At 38.6% G+C, this 17,467-nt stretch overlaps 1 protein-coding gene across 5 annotated transcripts in view; it reads right to left on the bottom strand.

Moving 5' to 3' along the window:
• Positions 1 to 17,467, bottom strand: part of LOC124596207 (protein N-terminal asparagine amidohydrolase-like) — a 147,525-nt gene that overhangs the window by 92,467 nt on the left and 37,591 nt on the right. For all 5 annotated transcript variants that reach the window (XM_047135258.1, XM_047135256.1, XM_047135257.1 and 2 more), the window contains exon 2: positions 16,331 to 16,598. In XM_047135258.1, the coding sequence (XP_046991214.1) occupies positions 16,331 to 16,517 (187 nt within the window). In that variant the 5' untranslated portion in view covers positions 16,518 to 16,598. The remainder of the gene's footprint in view (positions 1 to 16,330; positions 16,599 to 17,467) is intronic.

Genomic DNA, 17,467 nt, shown 5'->3' with positions numbered 1-17,467 from the left:
AGCGAACATGCAGAAGCACTTAGACAAGCAACAAAACATGTTCTCGCAAGAGAGTGTAGTGCTACTGACTGGCTTTCATAGTCCCACCTAGGGAGCATAAACTCCAGTTCACCTTGAAGCTGAAAGCCCAAATGAATGTGGGATGGTATTTACTCAAAAAGTACATGATACCACATTTCAATTGCATTAACAAACACATTTATTCCTTCAAAAGTACAGTTGTTAATGACAATGACCAGATTATCTACTATGAAAAACTTTCAGCATATAGTACCAAATCAGCACCTACAGTTACCTACCAACAGTTCCATGGCAAAGTTAGTTATTCTATTTTTGACACAAAACATAGTTCAGATTTACATGAAAAAGTCACATTCCACAATTAGCACTATCCTTTAGTAATTTATTAAAGAAAAATACATTGCAGTAGTTCAATTAAGTCAGTCCATGACAAGAATCACCATGTCCAACAATAGCTCACTCCAATGACAATGACATCACACATCTCCCTGTTAATTACAACATAATTCAGTTAACATGTTCATTTATCTGCTACACAAAAACCATTCAAAAGTTATTAAACATTAATGAGACTGAGTTTTGTGGATGTCAGTTCGCATACAGAATGCAGTAGTGGCATTAATCGAAACTGTGAGTGAACCCAACATAAGCCTCATTCATGAGCTTTCAAACCATTAACTGTCAATCTTGTGAGATGTCTCATTACTTGAAGACAAGCATATGAGTAAACTGTTGTTTCGTAAATTACATTATGCTTTGAAAGTCACCTAGGCTGAATTTTACTATTTTTGATGTCTCACCAGAATTAATGTGATTTTGGCTTACAAAAATGTTACTGGTTAGAAATTTAGAAATATACATGGTCACTATTATTCTTCTGCAATATCAGGTTTACATGGTTGTATGAGTGCCATATTGCAAATTAGGGTAAATTACACAAAATTGTTAATCAGTCAGTTAGTTAATCAATGTTCTATGTTATTCCTATATGGAAAAATTAAAGTATTAAAAGGATGTAGTCACAATTTGGAACAGTTCTGACAAAACCTGTCATGGAAAACAGTAATATCCTGGAGCATTTTTATGTTAATTATTGCATATGTTAATTAATTTTAGATGATTCAAAGTACTTTTTAAGAAAATGGGACTGCCATACTTTATTGGTGTGGGTCACCTTTCTCAAATATACTGATAAACTCATAGGGTTTTGCATGTTGCAAACTGTAGTACTAACATCAATCAAATGTGTTTTCTATTTCTGAATTCTGTAAAGAAAACTAATTACATTAATGTAAACATAACAATCAAAATGATAATCAGACCAATAAATTACAGTGAAATGAAGTCTAAATGAGATCTTGAGATTTTCATGTAAGTGTACATGTTAATGGATAAAAATATTGAAAATAAGGAAAAAATTAGGAAAAGTAATTGTTTATTTACAGGAGTAAAAAAACATAACAGATGGGAAGATTCAATTTTGCTATGTGACCAGTGCATCGATGCATTTAAGTTAACAAGGCATATTCAGACATTAATTGTTAACTGTATAACAGGTGTAAGTGACATGGACAGTAACGCTTACTAGTAAACGTGTTAAAATATGTATTTTTCAATTGACACTTTGTAAAATACATGTAGTAATGTGAATTAATTGTTGTACATGGATAAACCGGACAAAGCACTGAATAATATAGAAAACAAATAACAGATTACAGTAAATGTGTTCTATCTCGGAAACCATTCGGACTAGGGCATATGCCCGTATGAGATTTTTTGCTTTAAATGGTCATTCCTGTCATATCCCTGAATACTGATCATTCCTCCTGGGCCACCCTGCATAAATTTTGATTGCTTAATACCTGGGTCTCAATAGTTGGAAGTGTTGGCCATAATATTCATTTGGTCGGATGTAATCTCATGCTTCCTTGTGAAGTTGAATTTAGGCACCACAGATTTCTCTTGCTCATGAAATTAAGAGTCAGCATTCTGAAACAGTATGAATACTGTCCTACATACTTATTGAAACACTAAAAACAAGCCTATAACTAAAAACATGCTACATTTCTTTTATTTCAGTATGTGGTTGGAAACAAATCTAATATTCTATCTTACAGAGTGGAGGAACACTATATGATGCTCAGTCCGTGTTTGCAAAATAAATTTGTACATAAATATTTTGTAGATCACTGATATTGTAGTCATATCTTCTCAAAAACCATCAAATGATTACTTTCAGGATGAAAATGGCTCTTGATTGTCATCGCCTCTGTGGTGTTTTGTTAATGTGTTCTCTCTCTGTTGGGTAGGATGATTAAAAAGAGTGGCCAGTGAAGTTCAGGTAATTGTGTGTTGGTATTCAGTAGGAAGTTTGGCCACGTCAGTCATTAGACTGATATTCAATAAACACATCTAACAGAAATTTTCATTAAACAGTGGAAACTCCAGGTAATAATATCAACAAGATAGGAAAAGACAGATTGTTACTTAATGCAAACAAGACTCTTTAAAGTAACTTCCACATCAAACTCAATAACAGTAATCTGGTACTTGAGAATTGGACAGAAACAATAACAGAATGGTACAGTAGAAGCAAGGATATCTCCCTGAACACTCACTAACAAGAAAATGGGTACAGCTCACACAAACAACACAAAATGTATTTCAGTCGCATTCCCATTATTTGAGAACAATCATAGCCAGTCTTCTTTTATCTTCTTGTGACAATAATCACAAAAACACCTAAAAGTGCAGTTATTTGTTTTGACCACCCAATGATCATTATCTGTCTGTCAGAATGCAAATGCTTTAATTGGTGACATTTTATTATTATTTCAGTTGACTCTTAAAAGAGCTTGTGGAACCACTAGTTATTCTCAATTTTCTTGTTCTCGCTATCATCTCAAAACTTCTTCATCTTGTCACTATAGATCTGTCATCATTCTAGTGTCCATACACTTTTGATTTTCAAAATCCGTTATGTTAGTTGTTTGGAAGTGAACTTATGAGAGCTGATTTTCTAGCCATATCACAGTTGTGTAGTTGCCAGTGGGTCAACAGTGATCCTTGAGATGTTTTTGGGTGTTGGCTGGCCACTGTACATTGGTGGTATTCGTGGTGGTGGTGGTGGTGGTGGTGGTGGTGGTGGTGGTGGCGATGAAGGTAGATTACTGCAATGAAATTTTCATTCTGAAGTGGAGTGAGTGCTGATATGAAATTTCTTGGCAGATTAAACCTGTGTGCTGGACCGAGACTAACTCAAGACTTTCGCAGGAAAGTGTCAATGCCAGTAGGAAAGTAGGAGACAAAGTACTAGCAGACGTAAAGCTGTAGGGTAGGTCGTGAGTCATGCTTGGGTAACTCAGTCAGCAGAGCACTTTCCCGTGAAAGGCAAAGGCCTGAGTTTGAGTCTCTACCTGACACACTGCTTTAATCTGTCAGGAAGTTTCATATATCAGCACATATTCCACTGCAGAGTGAAAATTTCATTCGGGTAACCTCTTCAAACCTGTGGCTAAGCCATGTCTCCGCAATATCCTTTCTTCCAGGAGTGCTAGTTCTGCAAGGTTCACAGGAGTGTTTCTGTGAAGTTAAGAAGGTAGGAGACCAGGTATTGGCAGAAGTAAAGCTTTGGGGATGGCTCATGGGTCAAGCTTGGGTAGCACATGCCCAAGTTTGTGGCTCGGCCCGGTACACAGTTTTAATCTGCCAGGAAGTTTAATGACGACAATGATGGTGATTATTATTATTAGTAGTAGTAGTAGTAGTAGTAGTAGCAGTAGTAGTAGTAGTAGTGGTAGTAGTAGCAAAAGCAGTGGTATTTATCAATCCCTCATTGCACTGAAAGTTCGCATACAAAGATGTGGAACAAAAGAAGGAGAACTAGCAGCTCCAGGGTCTGTGAACTCGGCATTATGGTTGAAAAGTTGTGTGACAGTAGCCTAAATCAGATGTTCAGAGTAAGATAAAACCCAGGTAGCTAACAACTGTAATCAATCACTGAAGAATATTCCATGGAGGATCATCATAGTCAACATTACTAAAATGGGGTGAGGAAAATAAAACTGCATGGACTAGACAGTCAGTTAGTTTAAACTTTAGATAAACAAAAAATATACATACAAATTTAAAAATACATTAAAGGGCAAGGGAAAAAAGTAGTTGGGGGCCACTCTGGATACGTGCCACATCGAGAGGTCTTTGCTCCACGTCCACCTGTGACACCGAACACTGTGGTGCATTAAATTTTGTTACAAAATCCATTTTCCCTGAAGAAATGATGACTCTGCTAACTGCTATCCCATTTTCTGCAAGTATCTGGAGTAGGGTGGTAGACAGGTTGACAGCTCACCCCAGATCAGCCAGAAAGATACATACTGTGAGAATACAGGCTATTGTGAGATGACTACCAGAGCTGCATTGGGTGGAGTCCTCTTGATGTAAAAGGAACTCATGGGTAGGTCTTGTGTGGCCAATAAGTAGTTTGTACAGTGTGATGGCATCTTTCAGAGAGGCTTGGAGTGAAGTACGCCATGCTCTGGTTGTCCCTTTTATTGGTCTTTAAGTTTGTCTTCTGTGGTTGCTACTTTAGCTAATTTGTCAGTGAGTTCATTTCCTGGAATACTTATGTATCTTGGTGTCTGAATGAATATTACAGTGGTTCCAGAGCTGGGGAAGTCATCTTGTGGTCTTGAATCTTAGTGGCCAAAACATTTCTAAGGTAGCACTAAGATATGGCTCGTAAGCTCATGGAGTAACCACAAAGCAGGAAGTCTTTTGTGGAGAGAGTTTTAAGGTATTGCAGAGCACGTGCAGGGTGTCTACATGGACAAGGAAAAACAATTCCCGGATTTTTCCTGGATTTCCCGGTTGAAATTACACTTTCTCTCGGGTGAAAATACACTTTTTCTGTGTTAAGTGACAGTATACTTTTTATCGGCATTATCAATCCTTTTATGGTTTTATACACCGGCGTAGAATTTCCCGGCACTTTAGAAAATGAAACTCAGGGGGAAAAAAACACGTTTTGGAAAGATCTTTGATGTGCAGCAACATATACACCGCACATTTCCGTGTTACGAAGGTATAAATTCGAGTTCCACCAAACACCGCATGTTACTTTCCGAGGCATTATTAAAATCGAGATTGCGATGCACTTTTGTAAGCCAGTCACAGCTCATGTCACCTGATCTCGCCAGCTGATAACTGCATTTGACACGTGATGTAGTCGGCCAATTGCTAGATCACTCTTAGGTAGCGCGAACACACAAATAAGAAAAATTAATGGCTTAAATTAATGTACAACTGTTGCTACAAGAAAAGCAAAGCTATCACATATAATATTGGTCTCTAAGATTAATAAGCTGCAAGAGAAGCTAAGCTTCCACATATATTGTTGACCTTTTTTGCGCGTCATACATCACATAAATGTGCCAGTAAAATTTTTTAATAACGACGTAAATGTCTGATCTTCTGGGCTCGAAATTCTTCATATGGTCGTCCCCAAAGAGTTGATTTTTAAATGAGAGTCAAACGTTCTGTGATTTAAGAAATTCGTCGTACACTCTCTCACATAGTTTATCTTACATAAAAGGAAATTTACTTTGAAAGTAACGCTTTTCAAAGCAATATTCGCAATATTTTTCCGTGACCTATTAGAAAGGTACACTTCAGCAGTAACGCCAGGTAACAGGTGTCACTGCACTTGCGCAGCTACGATGACGCAGGAAGCCCGCATGTTCGTACGAGTGAAACATTAAAAGATCTTGCATTAAAACGAATCTAATGTAAAAAACTGTCACGTAACGTTCATTGGAGGCAATTTGTTGTTAAGAAGCACTGCACGCTCTTCCTAAAGCCTTTGACACACTTTGCTGTTGGCAGACGCTTGTATGAGTACTGTGTTTTGTTGTTGTATATGGCACGTTTTCTTTGCGACTTAAGTTTTATTTTCGTTTTTTTCTCTCGTTCATGTTTTGTTGCTGCAGTATTATTCTGCAGAAGTGGGATACAGTAATTTTTTTTGTTAGAGTATTGATTCTTACCAGTCAAAATCACAAAAATTTAACTGAAAACTAAAACAATGAAAAATTCCCGGAACTCAAAAAGATTCCCGGGTTTTTCCCAGTTTTCTCGCGGATGAAAAATTCCCGGGTTTTTCCCGAATCTCCGAGTTCTCCCGGCTCGTAGACACCCTGACATGGCATGGCAACCAACTATGCAGTGCATACACTGCATGCTCTCAGCAGAGTATACTTCTCTTGCTCACTTGAAGGTGCAAAAGCATAACTAATGCTGCCATTGACTATCAATCCATCTATGTAGCTGCATGTTGAATTTGGGTGGTTGTGGAGAATCGAACGGAATAAGTGTCTGAGAATGGTGGGAGGAGTGTATCACACCACTGGGGGGTGGGGGCAAGAGTGAGTTATATGTACAGGTCCTTGCAATGCTAACAGGTCTGCCCATTTTTGCGCAATTTGTAAACAGTCTGAACTGCCAGTTGTGAAAGAAAGTAACAAAAATGGGTAGGCATGTAGTAGATTGTAACCACATCATTCGCCAAGAGTTGCTAACATCTGACCCTCAATGGTGGGACACCAGTTTCCACCAGGAAGCTGTCTGCAGGGCATGTACAGAAAGTTGTAGTTGCCAACCATATGTCCAACTGAGGTGGACTGGGTCTAACAAGCTCAGTACTGGCAGTGATGCCAGCCCATATGCAACATGTCCATAGTCCACTTGGCATAAAACCAAAACTTTGTAAAACACAGAAAAACTGTGCAATCTGCAGTCTAGGAGGTGCTGCTGAGAAATCTGAGGCTATTAAGCTTCCTCATGCTATCTGCCTTGAGCTGGTGCACACATGGCATCCATGCTACTTAACTGTTGGATACAAGGCCTAAAAATTTGAGAGTTTCAACAACTTCAAATCACTGGTTAATGAGGTGAAAGTTCTAAGCGCAATGCATATGCCTGGACCTAGGACAGTCAGAGGGATATGATATTCTGGATAAAAAAGGGTAAACAGCCCCAGAAGCCCCACTCATGCAGTGCAGAGTGAATGTAACGGTGCCAGGTGATATTTTACAACTTCTGCAGGTCAAAGATCACAGTGATCAGGCTTCGGCTTTGCGCAAAAGCACTGCGCACTGCAGGTTCCAGACAAATCAGATGGTCTGTGCTAAATTGGTATACTCAAAAGGCACTTTGAAACTGCAATAAAGTCCTCTGGCTTTCATGCACTGACACTGTTGTTGGTTGACCATTCTTCTGAATATTTATACAGCTTGTTCATGAGAGAGATTGGTTAATAATTAGTCAAAATTGAAGGATCTTTTCTGGCTTCAGTATAAGAATAATAATACCAACCCACCATCAGGAGGAAAACTCTCTTTCCTGACAAAACAATTTAAAAACCTGAGGATGCACTTTATGCTGTCATTGTTAAGGTGTTCAAGCACTGGATAGTGAATTTCATTGGTTTCTAGGTCTTTTTCTCGACACTCTGCTAAGACGCTGTGGAACTCTCATTCAGTACATGGAACACTGTATGATTCAAAGCTTTGTGCCTAGAAGAATAAGGAGTTTTACTTCACCAAACATTTCCGGGTCAGGCAAGTAGGGTGGTGGTTACTGTATATGGACACTTCAGCAAAGCGTACCAGGAAGCATTCAGCAATGACCATACGATCAGTGCACACGTCGTCACCGAGGGAGTTACCAGAAGCTACTATGGACAGTGGGTGGCTGCAAAAACAGCAGGTATAGCCCGTATTTGAGATGGTGGGGTGTGGGTTCTCATAGGTGATATATATACTGCTCCCAGCACTCCTGTTTCCTCTTTTTTACTAAAAACTGTGTCTTCACTGGAAGTCTCTTGAATTCTATTAAATGTTCCATAGAGGGTTGACAGTTGTGCGTTAAAGTGCCCTGTGATGCTCTCTGATAGCTGCTGCAGCTATTTCTTCAGACAACAGCGGCACAAATGTCCTTCAGAAAGCGCCTGAAGAATACAGTACTCTTGCATCTGTGGCAAGTATAATCATGCCAAAAGAACCTTGTATCATCCCTTCGATATCCTTCTCTTGACTGGTTTCAAAAGTTGGGGCTGAAAATTTGTCAACTGGCTTTCTGAAGTGACAAATGTGGTGCATGTTCCATTGGTTGATGTTTTGAGAAAGAGAGAGTCATAGGAAAGTGGGTGCTGTGGCATAGATCACACCGACAGACCACTGGATTAAGAGTGATATGTTCAGGTTGCAGAAAGTAAAATCCATGGCTGAGTGTGTTCCATGGGCCATACTGAAACGTGTTGCAGCTTCAGTATTAAGTAGGTAGATTTCCCGTTAGGAAATTAATTGCTCTATTACTTGGCCCCTTCTAGTTGTGGTTTGGCCGTCCTACAGAGGAGTTTGGGCACTGACGTCTCCCAGTAGGAGGAAGAATGAAGGCAGTTGGTCCACTAGCCCCATCAGCTGGTGTACTAGCTCCATATTACATACTGTTATCCTATCTGACAGACATAAATGAACAGTAAAGCTTGTAATGCAGTGGTTAGTGGCACCTGATCACTAAAAGCATCAGATCAAACGAGCTTGCAGACTCCTACAGATGCCCTCCCTGAGTAAACATGATTTGTACAGTAGTATTTGTAATTTTGAATGGCAGCAAGTTGAGTTTCTGAGAAGCGCGTCGCCTGAAGTGCAGAACCATCTGTAGCGTTAATAGCCATTAAATGACAGAGTTCAACCTGGTGGCAATAGTAACCACATCAGAATGTGATCTGAGAAAACAGCAAAGGTGTAACAGAAGTACAAATCACTTTGCTGATGAGTCACACTCCAACTGAAAGATGGTTCTTCTTTGGTATTCATAGGCTCACCCTCAAAGGGACTGGGGGCCAGATTAACTGGAGCAACAGAATTCAGTTTAACTTTCAATTTATCCTTCTTGTCCTTGTGATGTTTCAGTTTCTGTGAGGATTTTCTTGAACTGCAGCCTATGGCTCTGATAGCCACTGGTTGGTGATTAACAGCTGGTCTGTTTCGTCTTGGGAGGGGGGGAAACCTTTGCAGGTGTCCTCTTCCCTGATGTTGCTGGAGATGGATAAGACATCTCCAGCTGTACCGATGAGGTGGTTACCACCAGTGTTGTAGACACAATGTTTGTTATGTTTGACATCATATTGATTGAATGAGTTGTTCAATTTTTTTCTTAGTGCCTTGATAAGACAAGCAATCAATCTTTTATGTTCTTTGTGCTTTGGTTTCTCAGATCCTGTTTATGATGTGGAAGTTTTTCTTGGTTAAACCTCAAGCCAACATGTCTATGTATCAAGTGTACCATCCATAAATAATATTGGCTTATACCATTCCACTGTTTTAACAATTGCAAGCTCATATCTATTTCTTCATTATTACTTCAGCTAACACAGTGCTAAGTTGTGATGTCATGCTTCCATGTGAACAGCAGTAATATACAATAAATATCAAGATAGGCAAGAAAAAATTTGAGATCTGTGCACGAAAATGACCCAGATTTTGAGCTAGTGGCCCAATCCCATAGTGAGGCTCTTGTCTACGAGATCACAGCAATCAAATAAGCAATTGGTTGGGATATGATGCAACGACACTGTTTAATGCTTTCAGTGCTTCATTACTGTGGGAGAACTCTTGTACACGGCAAAAGAATGATGTAATGAATCAAACTAAGATTAAATTGTTATTTTGCTCAGATGTGTTTACCTCTGTGACATAAAGACAGCTATTCTTCATATGTGTACAAAGTATGCTGCATGCCTGCTCTTGTTATAAAAAGCAGTGCATCCACTCGAGGGTTAATCATGAGCCATCCATATCATTTCAGAGATCTTTTCCATGCAAAGAAACTAATCATTCTGTTACAGAATACAATTCTTCTGCACATCCAGATACAGTGTTGGATCTTGGAGTTGAATGTTTCCCACAATACATGTCAATCTGTTTTCTCAATAATATAGACATTCATTGTTAATGAAGATTTGGCCGCTGCATAGAGTGCTTCTGGGAGAATAGTTGCTTGTTAGTGGCATAGTTTGGCTTAGGTAAACAAAGAATTTCTTGTTACAAACATTCGAGTTGATTTTGTAGACTTTACACAATTTTTCTGAATGACATAATGTGAAGGACAATCAAACAATTTAAAACCAGAGATGTAAAATAGGCTATAAAGCAATATACAGACTATTTTACATCTCTGATTTTAAATTAGAGATGTAAAATAGTCTATATTAAACTGAGTGACAGTACAAATCTGCAATAGCTGCTTTATTATGTTTCCACTTCATGAATGAATTTTATTGCTCACTTTGTCATTGCCAGGGTTCCTGATAATTCACCTAAAGATTTGAAGTGCTTAACCTTAGTGATGGTACACTAACCCCCTACTTTAGGGCATGTATTGTTTCAGTGGTAGTCTTGTTAATTATTGCTGGATCATCAGCAATGGCAAGATATTTGATAATGGTTATTTTACTTTTTGTTCCCATATTTATTCCAGGTGTATCTTTGTGCCATATTTTGATAATCTTATCTATATCAGATTGAAAAGGAATGGAGATATCCCATCATCTCCTGTTACGTCTGCTTTTATTTCAGATTCAGAGATTTCACCCATAAATTTTGCTTTAGGCATTGTTCATTGATGGATTAAATTACTTATTTTATTATCCATACCATACTTATGTAATATATAAAACAGTCAAGTCATACACTTTTTTTTAATTTTTAAATCAAACATGGCCACGAGTACTGCTGTAGTATTATCTTGAGGATCCAGAACCATCCTGCTCATGATCAGTTTTGTTAAAAATTTAAAAAATCCTGTTACTCATTCATCTTCCATTCCATCTGCTGCTTCTATTCTATCTGATAAGGAAGGCACAAGATAATACTTTGCAGGCAACCAGGCAACTGATAGAAGAGAAATGCCTCAATAATTGCTCAGGTACATCTTATCATCTTTTTGTGTAGAGACTGAATCAAAGTAGTATTCTAATCTGTTGGTATAATTTTGCTTTCCCACACAAGGTGTGATAAAAAAAGTAATAGTTATTTATGTTTTCCTTAAAGAATTTTCATCAACATCAACTTGTCCCCTTCAAAGTAATCTCCCTCAAACATAATACACTCATGCCAGCACTTTTTCCAATCTTGGAAACTCTTCTGGGACTCACTTCCCATTACAGTGTTCAACTGCTACAGCAATTCTGTTTTCAACTTATCAATAGTGCCAAAACAATGTCCTTTCATGGTTCTCTTCAGCCTCAGGAACAGAAAGAAGTTTCTGGAGTCATGGCCAGAGAATACTATGGCTGAGGCAACACAATTACAAGTAAGCATTGAAGTGTGAGTGGGAGCATTGTCATGATGCAGTTTCCATGAATGGTTTTGCCACAATTCTCATTGTGTTCTATGGACTGCTTCATGCATATGATGTGTAACTTCCAGGTAGTAGTCCTTACAGACCGTCTGCTCATAAGGCAGGAACTCATGATGCACTATCCCATTTTAATCAAGAACAACACTAAGAAGAACCTTCACAAGTGATCAAACTTGTCGAATTTTTTTCTGTCTTGGCTCTTCAGAGAGTTTCCATAGAGATGATTGGGCCTTGGTTTTGATGTCATATCCATAAATCCATGTTTCATCACCTTTTATAATGTTCTTTAGAAGTTCTGCATTGTTGTCAACTTCATTCAGCAATTTCTGAGCAATGTTTACTCAGTCTCATTTTTGGTTGAAATTCAACAATTTCAGAACAAAATTTGCTGCTACATGTCTCATGCCCACAACATACGAGAAAACTGCTCAGCATGAGCCAAAGGATATGCTGATAACATCAGCAACCTCTCTGATGGTGATATGGCAATTTTCCAGAACCATTTTTTTTACTTCTTCCACATTGTCATGTGCTAGGGCATTCAAGACCATCGTCACCTTCACCATCTTCTCGGTCCTCTTTGAAATGTTTATACCACTCATAAACTCTTGTCTTACTCATAGCAGATTCACTAAAAGCCACAGTCAACATTTAGAGTGTGGTGCTGCATTTTATTCCATTTTTCAAGCAAAATTTAATGCAAATTCTTTGATCCATCTTTTTCAAATGTAAAAATTCACCAAGCACTTGAAAACATGTATAATCTTTTAGACCATCAACAATAAACTAAACATTAAAACCAGTTGAAAATGCAGACATACATCAGGAACATGTGTACCACAATAAAAAAAAATTAAAAAAGAAAAATTGAAAATCTGTTGAACAAAGCTCACAAAATTAATAAATTCCTGTTACTTTTTGATCACACCTTGTATATTAAAAATAATAGTCTGTCAGTCACGAATCTGCCTCCAATCATGAGCATCTCAGTAATTGAACAATCTCTTCCCCCCCACGTGCTTTGCTGTTTTTGAAGTGGCACAGCGGGTCGGCAAAAATGTGGAAATGCCAAAAACACAACACTTTACCATGCCTAATATGGTGCCGGAAAACACTGGCATTCAAAACAAGTTCCATCTGTTATTATTCTAAACCACTTCCAGTCATTTAGGCAGAAGAAATATAGGTCCTCTATGGTTTTCAAGTGAATCTGATACCATTCTTCCTACAAAATAGTAGCATATTCAAGTAAGGATGATGGGAGATGGACAGCAATCATGCACTATTCTCTCCCAAGTAGACTGCAAAGACTCAATAACATGGAGATCTGGTGACTCCAATGGCCAAGAGAGATGCGATAACTCATCTTTCTGCTTACAAAACCAGTCCTGGACGACGTAAGCTGTGTAAACTGGGGCCAAGACATCTTAGAACCCAGCATTACCACTGGGCAAAAACATTGTACCATGGGATGGACCTGATCAACCAAAATAGTCACATAACTGTTGGCAGTAATACTACCTTGCGAAGTGCCCTTGGGGCCCATGGAATACCACGATATGGCTGCCTGAATCATCTCTGAATCCCTGACATGTTTCACTCTTGGAATGTAACTTAGCCACAAGTTAAACACAGTGTGCAACCAGACTCATCCAACCAAATGACTTTCGTCCACTGGTCCGCAGTCTAGATTTTATGGCTTTGGCACCACATTTTCCTGTTATGGGCATGTGCATCACTGATGTATGGTTTTGGAATTCCATCTCACCCAGCAATTAGCAGCTTATGGAGCTCCCCTTGTGTTGTTTTGGTGCTGACAGGGTTCATGATTGCGATGTTCAGTTCTACAGTTACTTCTACAGCTGTTATCTTCTTATTTTTTGTCACAGTTATTTTCAATGACTGTCTGTCACAACCATCCAACACACACTTTCATCCGAATTGTGAATTAGCAGATGACGTTTTTCCGCTTTCCCTGTATGAGGTATAAATCTGTGATATAGTGCCTTGTGAAATCCCAAACACTTCAGCTACCTTGATTACAGAAGCACCCATCACACAAGTTCCAACAATCTGTCCACATTCAAAATCACTTAACTTTGACATAATGCACTCACAACTACACAGAACATTGTTCTTACCATGACTGACACTTTGCAATGTATTGAGGGCATTGCACGGGTGCCATCTGCAGTCAAAAGCATCTGGATTTAGTTCAAGCATGCATTTCTTGTGGTGTTTCTACCTTTTTGGTCAACTCCTGAATATGATAACATTTGCATTTAGCTTCAAGCATGCATTTTTCACAATGTTTCCATATTTTTGTCCAACCCCTGCATATGATATTATGTATCTCATCACATGTCGGTGGAACCGAGACTTGGTTCAGGATAGATCCATCAAATTACAAGGTTTCTATTGGAGTTTCACAGTTGTGTAGTTTCCCAAAGTAATGCTTCCAAATGTCGCAATTAGCCTTGTGTTTGTATTGAATGTTCTGTCTGAGCAAGAGAAATACACACTTTGTGGATTGCAGTTCGCTAATTCCCCCCTAAAATTCATGTTGAAATTTTGTGTGTATTTCTTTCTTAAATCATTGTCAACTTTCTCCAATCTACTGAAGTGCCATGTGCACTTACACTGTCTGTTTTAGATTTTTCCTCCATATTTCTAAGAAGTCTTGCCACTTCTCTGCACTTGGGTGACCATTAAGTCTTGGCACTTGACTCCACTTGGGTGACTATTCCAATTTTTGCATATGTCCAGGGTCATTCACATTCTGGGTGGTCCACTAGCTATGTTTACACTTTTGTGAAAGTATTCTGAATTTGCTTGTTGGTTCTTGAATGGTCTCAAGAAGTGCATTCCATGACAGTATCATTGTTTGCAGTAATTGTATAAATTCCTGTTGTGTTCTTTTAAATAGTCTGGATCAATGTAGTTCTGATATTTTTCTCCAGCTAGGTCTGAAGCAGGTTTTGCTTTGTGAGAGATCGTGGTTGGATTCTGTATAACCCTTACAGACTTGTATATTCATAATTCACACAGAAAATTTTCTAGCGATTGTAGCAATTGCTACGGGGTCAATCTGGTATTCATCTCCACAGTTCATTGGTGGTTTTCAGGTGAACATTTTCTGTGGGGGCTTCTTATGGTGTGTGGCTGCTAGTTCAAGGCTGGCCATTCTCCATGTATTTATTAGGTACTGTACATTGGAATCTGGCTTCTACTGTGCTGAGAAAAGCCCGATGACATGTCTGTAATCCTGTTCTCTTTTGATTTATGCAATGAAATTAGGATCTTATCATGGAGCTGAGGGTTCTCTGAGAGTGTATGTCCAAGTTGTGAACATAACTTTTCAACTTTTTTGGCCAGGTTGATTGTGTTGTGTTGGCAGAATAGCCAACACCGTGTTACTAGTGGAGGCCGAAATGCACGAGTTTTAGCTCACGCATGCTGGCATGAGGAGGGAAGGACTATACTGACGTAATGTCTGGGACATGACAAGGAATTAGAATTCAGAAAGCGGACCTAATTAGTTTGATACTTAACTTTAATCCATTAATGATGAGCATTGCTCTTGATGGTATATGATTCACAATATTGTCTGTTCAGAATTCATTCTAATTACTGAATATGGCATCTTGCTAGGTTGTAGCAAATGACGTAGCTGAAGGCTATGCTAAACTATCGTCTCTGCAAATGAGAGCGTATGTAGGCAGTGAACCATCGCTAGCAAAGTCGGCTGTACAACTGGGGTGAGTGCTAGGGAGTCTCTCTAGACTAGACCTGCCATGTGGTGGTGCTCGGTCTGCAATCACTGATAGTGGCGACACGCGGGTCCAATGTATACTAACGGACCACGGCCGATTTAAAGGCTACCACCTAGCAAGTGTGGTGTCTGGTGGTGACACCACAGATTGTTCACCGGAGCATGTGCATTCACTAGCGCATAGGTTTCACTGATACATTTAATTATGAGAAGAAAGGCATATTCTGAAGACAATGTGAAATCTATCACTGAGCAATGAATCCTATTACACACCATGAATGCAACAGTACACTTAGTTAAATGACTATTATTGTGTCTAACTACAGGTTTCCCTTTGCATATGTGATATTGCCCTGAATTAAGGAATTTATAATCATGAAAACATATTTCTTGTGCTGCAAGGAATAAGTGTTGTTATTAATATTACAGCTTACATCGAAGCAAGTAGCTGAAACAAGGAATGCCGTGAGTTCAGTTTTCCCATCTTACTTAAAACAATGCTAAGGAATTAAGGGTCCACCTTAAAATATATTCATCTATTCACAGTCTCTGCTGCTTTATTTTTTAGATAACTTCAATATTTTTATTAAAAAACTGTTATTGCAAGTGTTAACCAAAACTTGCACGTATCGCATTGCGTGCTCTATATACTTGCTTCCACGACAAGAAGGTAACCAAACACTGAACAGTCTTACATGCCAGAGAAACACACAACATAATCTCATACAAGTGACAGCCTCAGTTTGGCTTGTATGAGGTATTCCACACCTACTTACAAACATGATGGATTGGTTCCATATTTATCTTGAAAACACAAAAAAAACAACAGATTAAAATAATAAAACTATAGAACATAATTTGCATGTTTCACAAATAGATATCATGCATACAGTTTCCTCCATGTAAATGCTATGGTGAGATTGTGGGCATCTTCTGACAAAAATCATTGCTACAGGCTGTAATATGTAAAGACATCAGTATTTCAAGTCAATACAAACAGAGCAAAAGCATTAGTTACCTGATATCAAACAACAGTTTCACAACTCATTTAACCTAGTTATTTGTAAAGGAAGCTGCTCATATGAATACAGTAAAATTGCAAAAAACTGGACTTACAGTCATTAGGCTCAGTGACAGCAAGCTCTCCTTGGTGAACATAGAGTAGTCCATGTGGTCCTACAGTTTTTGTTGGAATCTCTAAAAATTTCTCCGACTGTTCTCTTATCTCAGGATTAGTCTGTAGAAATGCATGTAAGTTAGGCGGAGGTGCATTTTGTACAACTCCATTGAACACAAGTACCATATTTGCATTAAGTAATGAATAACAAAAAGGAGAAGTTTTTCCAGGTTAAAAATCTGTAATCGCACTGAATCACTGCAGCATCTGCAAAAGAGATATAATACAAATATTAGCTTCATCAATAAATAAGAAGCTGGAGTAAACACGACAAATCACATAATCACCAACTGAAAGGCAGAAGTAAGTGAACAATGAATTTAGTGCCAGTATCATAATCTGTCACGGGGGGGGGGGGGGGGGGGGGGGACCACACACACACACACACACACACACACACACACACACACACACACACACACACACACACAAGCCCTTTACAAAAGTCACTATAGTTACCAAATAATTGTTTATTTACACAAGTATCTGTGTAGCTCAGAGGGTAAGACACAGGCTACAAATCAAATATCTGGGGTTTGATCCCCTGTCAGTCCTAGGATTTTTTCTAACACTTGTCACTTTCTTCACCTCTGGCAATGATTTGTTAATGTGACAAGTGACACACTGCAACATGATTGAGAATCACTAGAATAATGCCTTGTGCAGTACATTAGCATCCGGACCAACTTTTATGTTATGTAAATCTTTACTTACTAACCTGCCTTGAATTGCATAAAACTTGGTGTAGCTATTTACAACCAAGCATTAAAGGTGATGGTAGGGAGAGAGGGGTTACACTGCTTAGGAGGGAATACCAGTAGCCCTCAGTCTGTTCACAAATGGGGCCATCAGATAAACAGAACTATTCAATCAAATGGGTGCACAAATGTAATTCCTCTTGCAGTTTTGACTAACACATGTCACTATCAGGGCTCTGATTTTCTTAAATTTACCGTAAAATGAGATTTATCTTATAATGCTTCCACAGTTATTTTTAGTCAGCTATTTAGTTCCAAGAAAAGCACTAAGACCCCTTGTGACACCCTTAATGTGTTTTCCTGCCGTGTGGCTATAAA

The sequence above is a fragment of the Schistocerca americana genome, chromosome 2 (genome assembly GCF_021461395.2).
Source record: "Schistocerca americana isolate TAMUIC-IGC-003095 chromosome 2, iqSchAmer2.1, whole genome shotgun sequence".
Lineage (NCBI taxonomy): Eukaryota > Metazoa > Arthropoda > Insecta > Orthoptera > Acrididae > Schistocerca > Schistocerca americana.
This window is presented reverse-complemented; position numbering and strand designations above follow the sequence as displayed.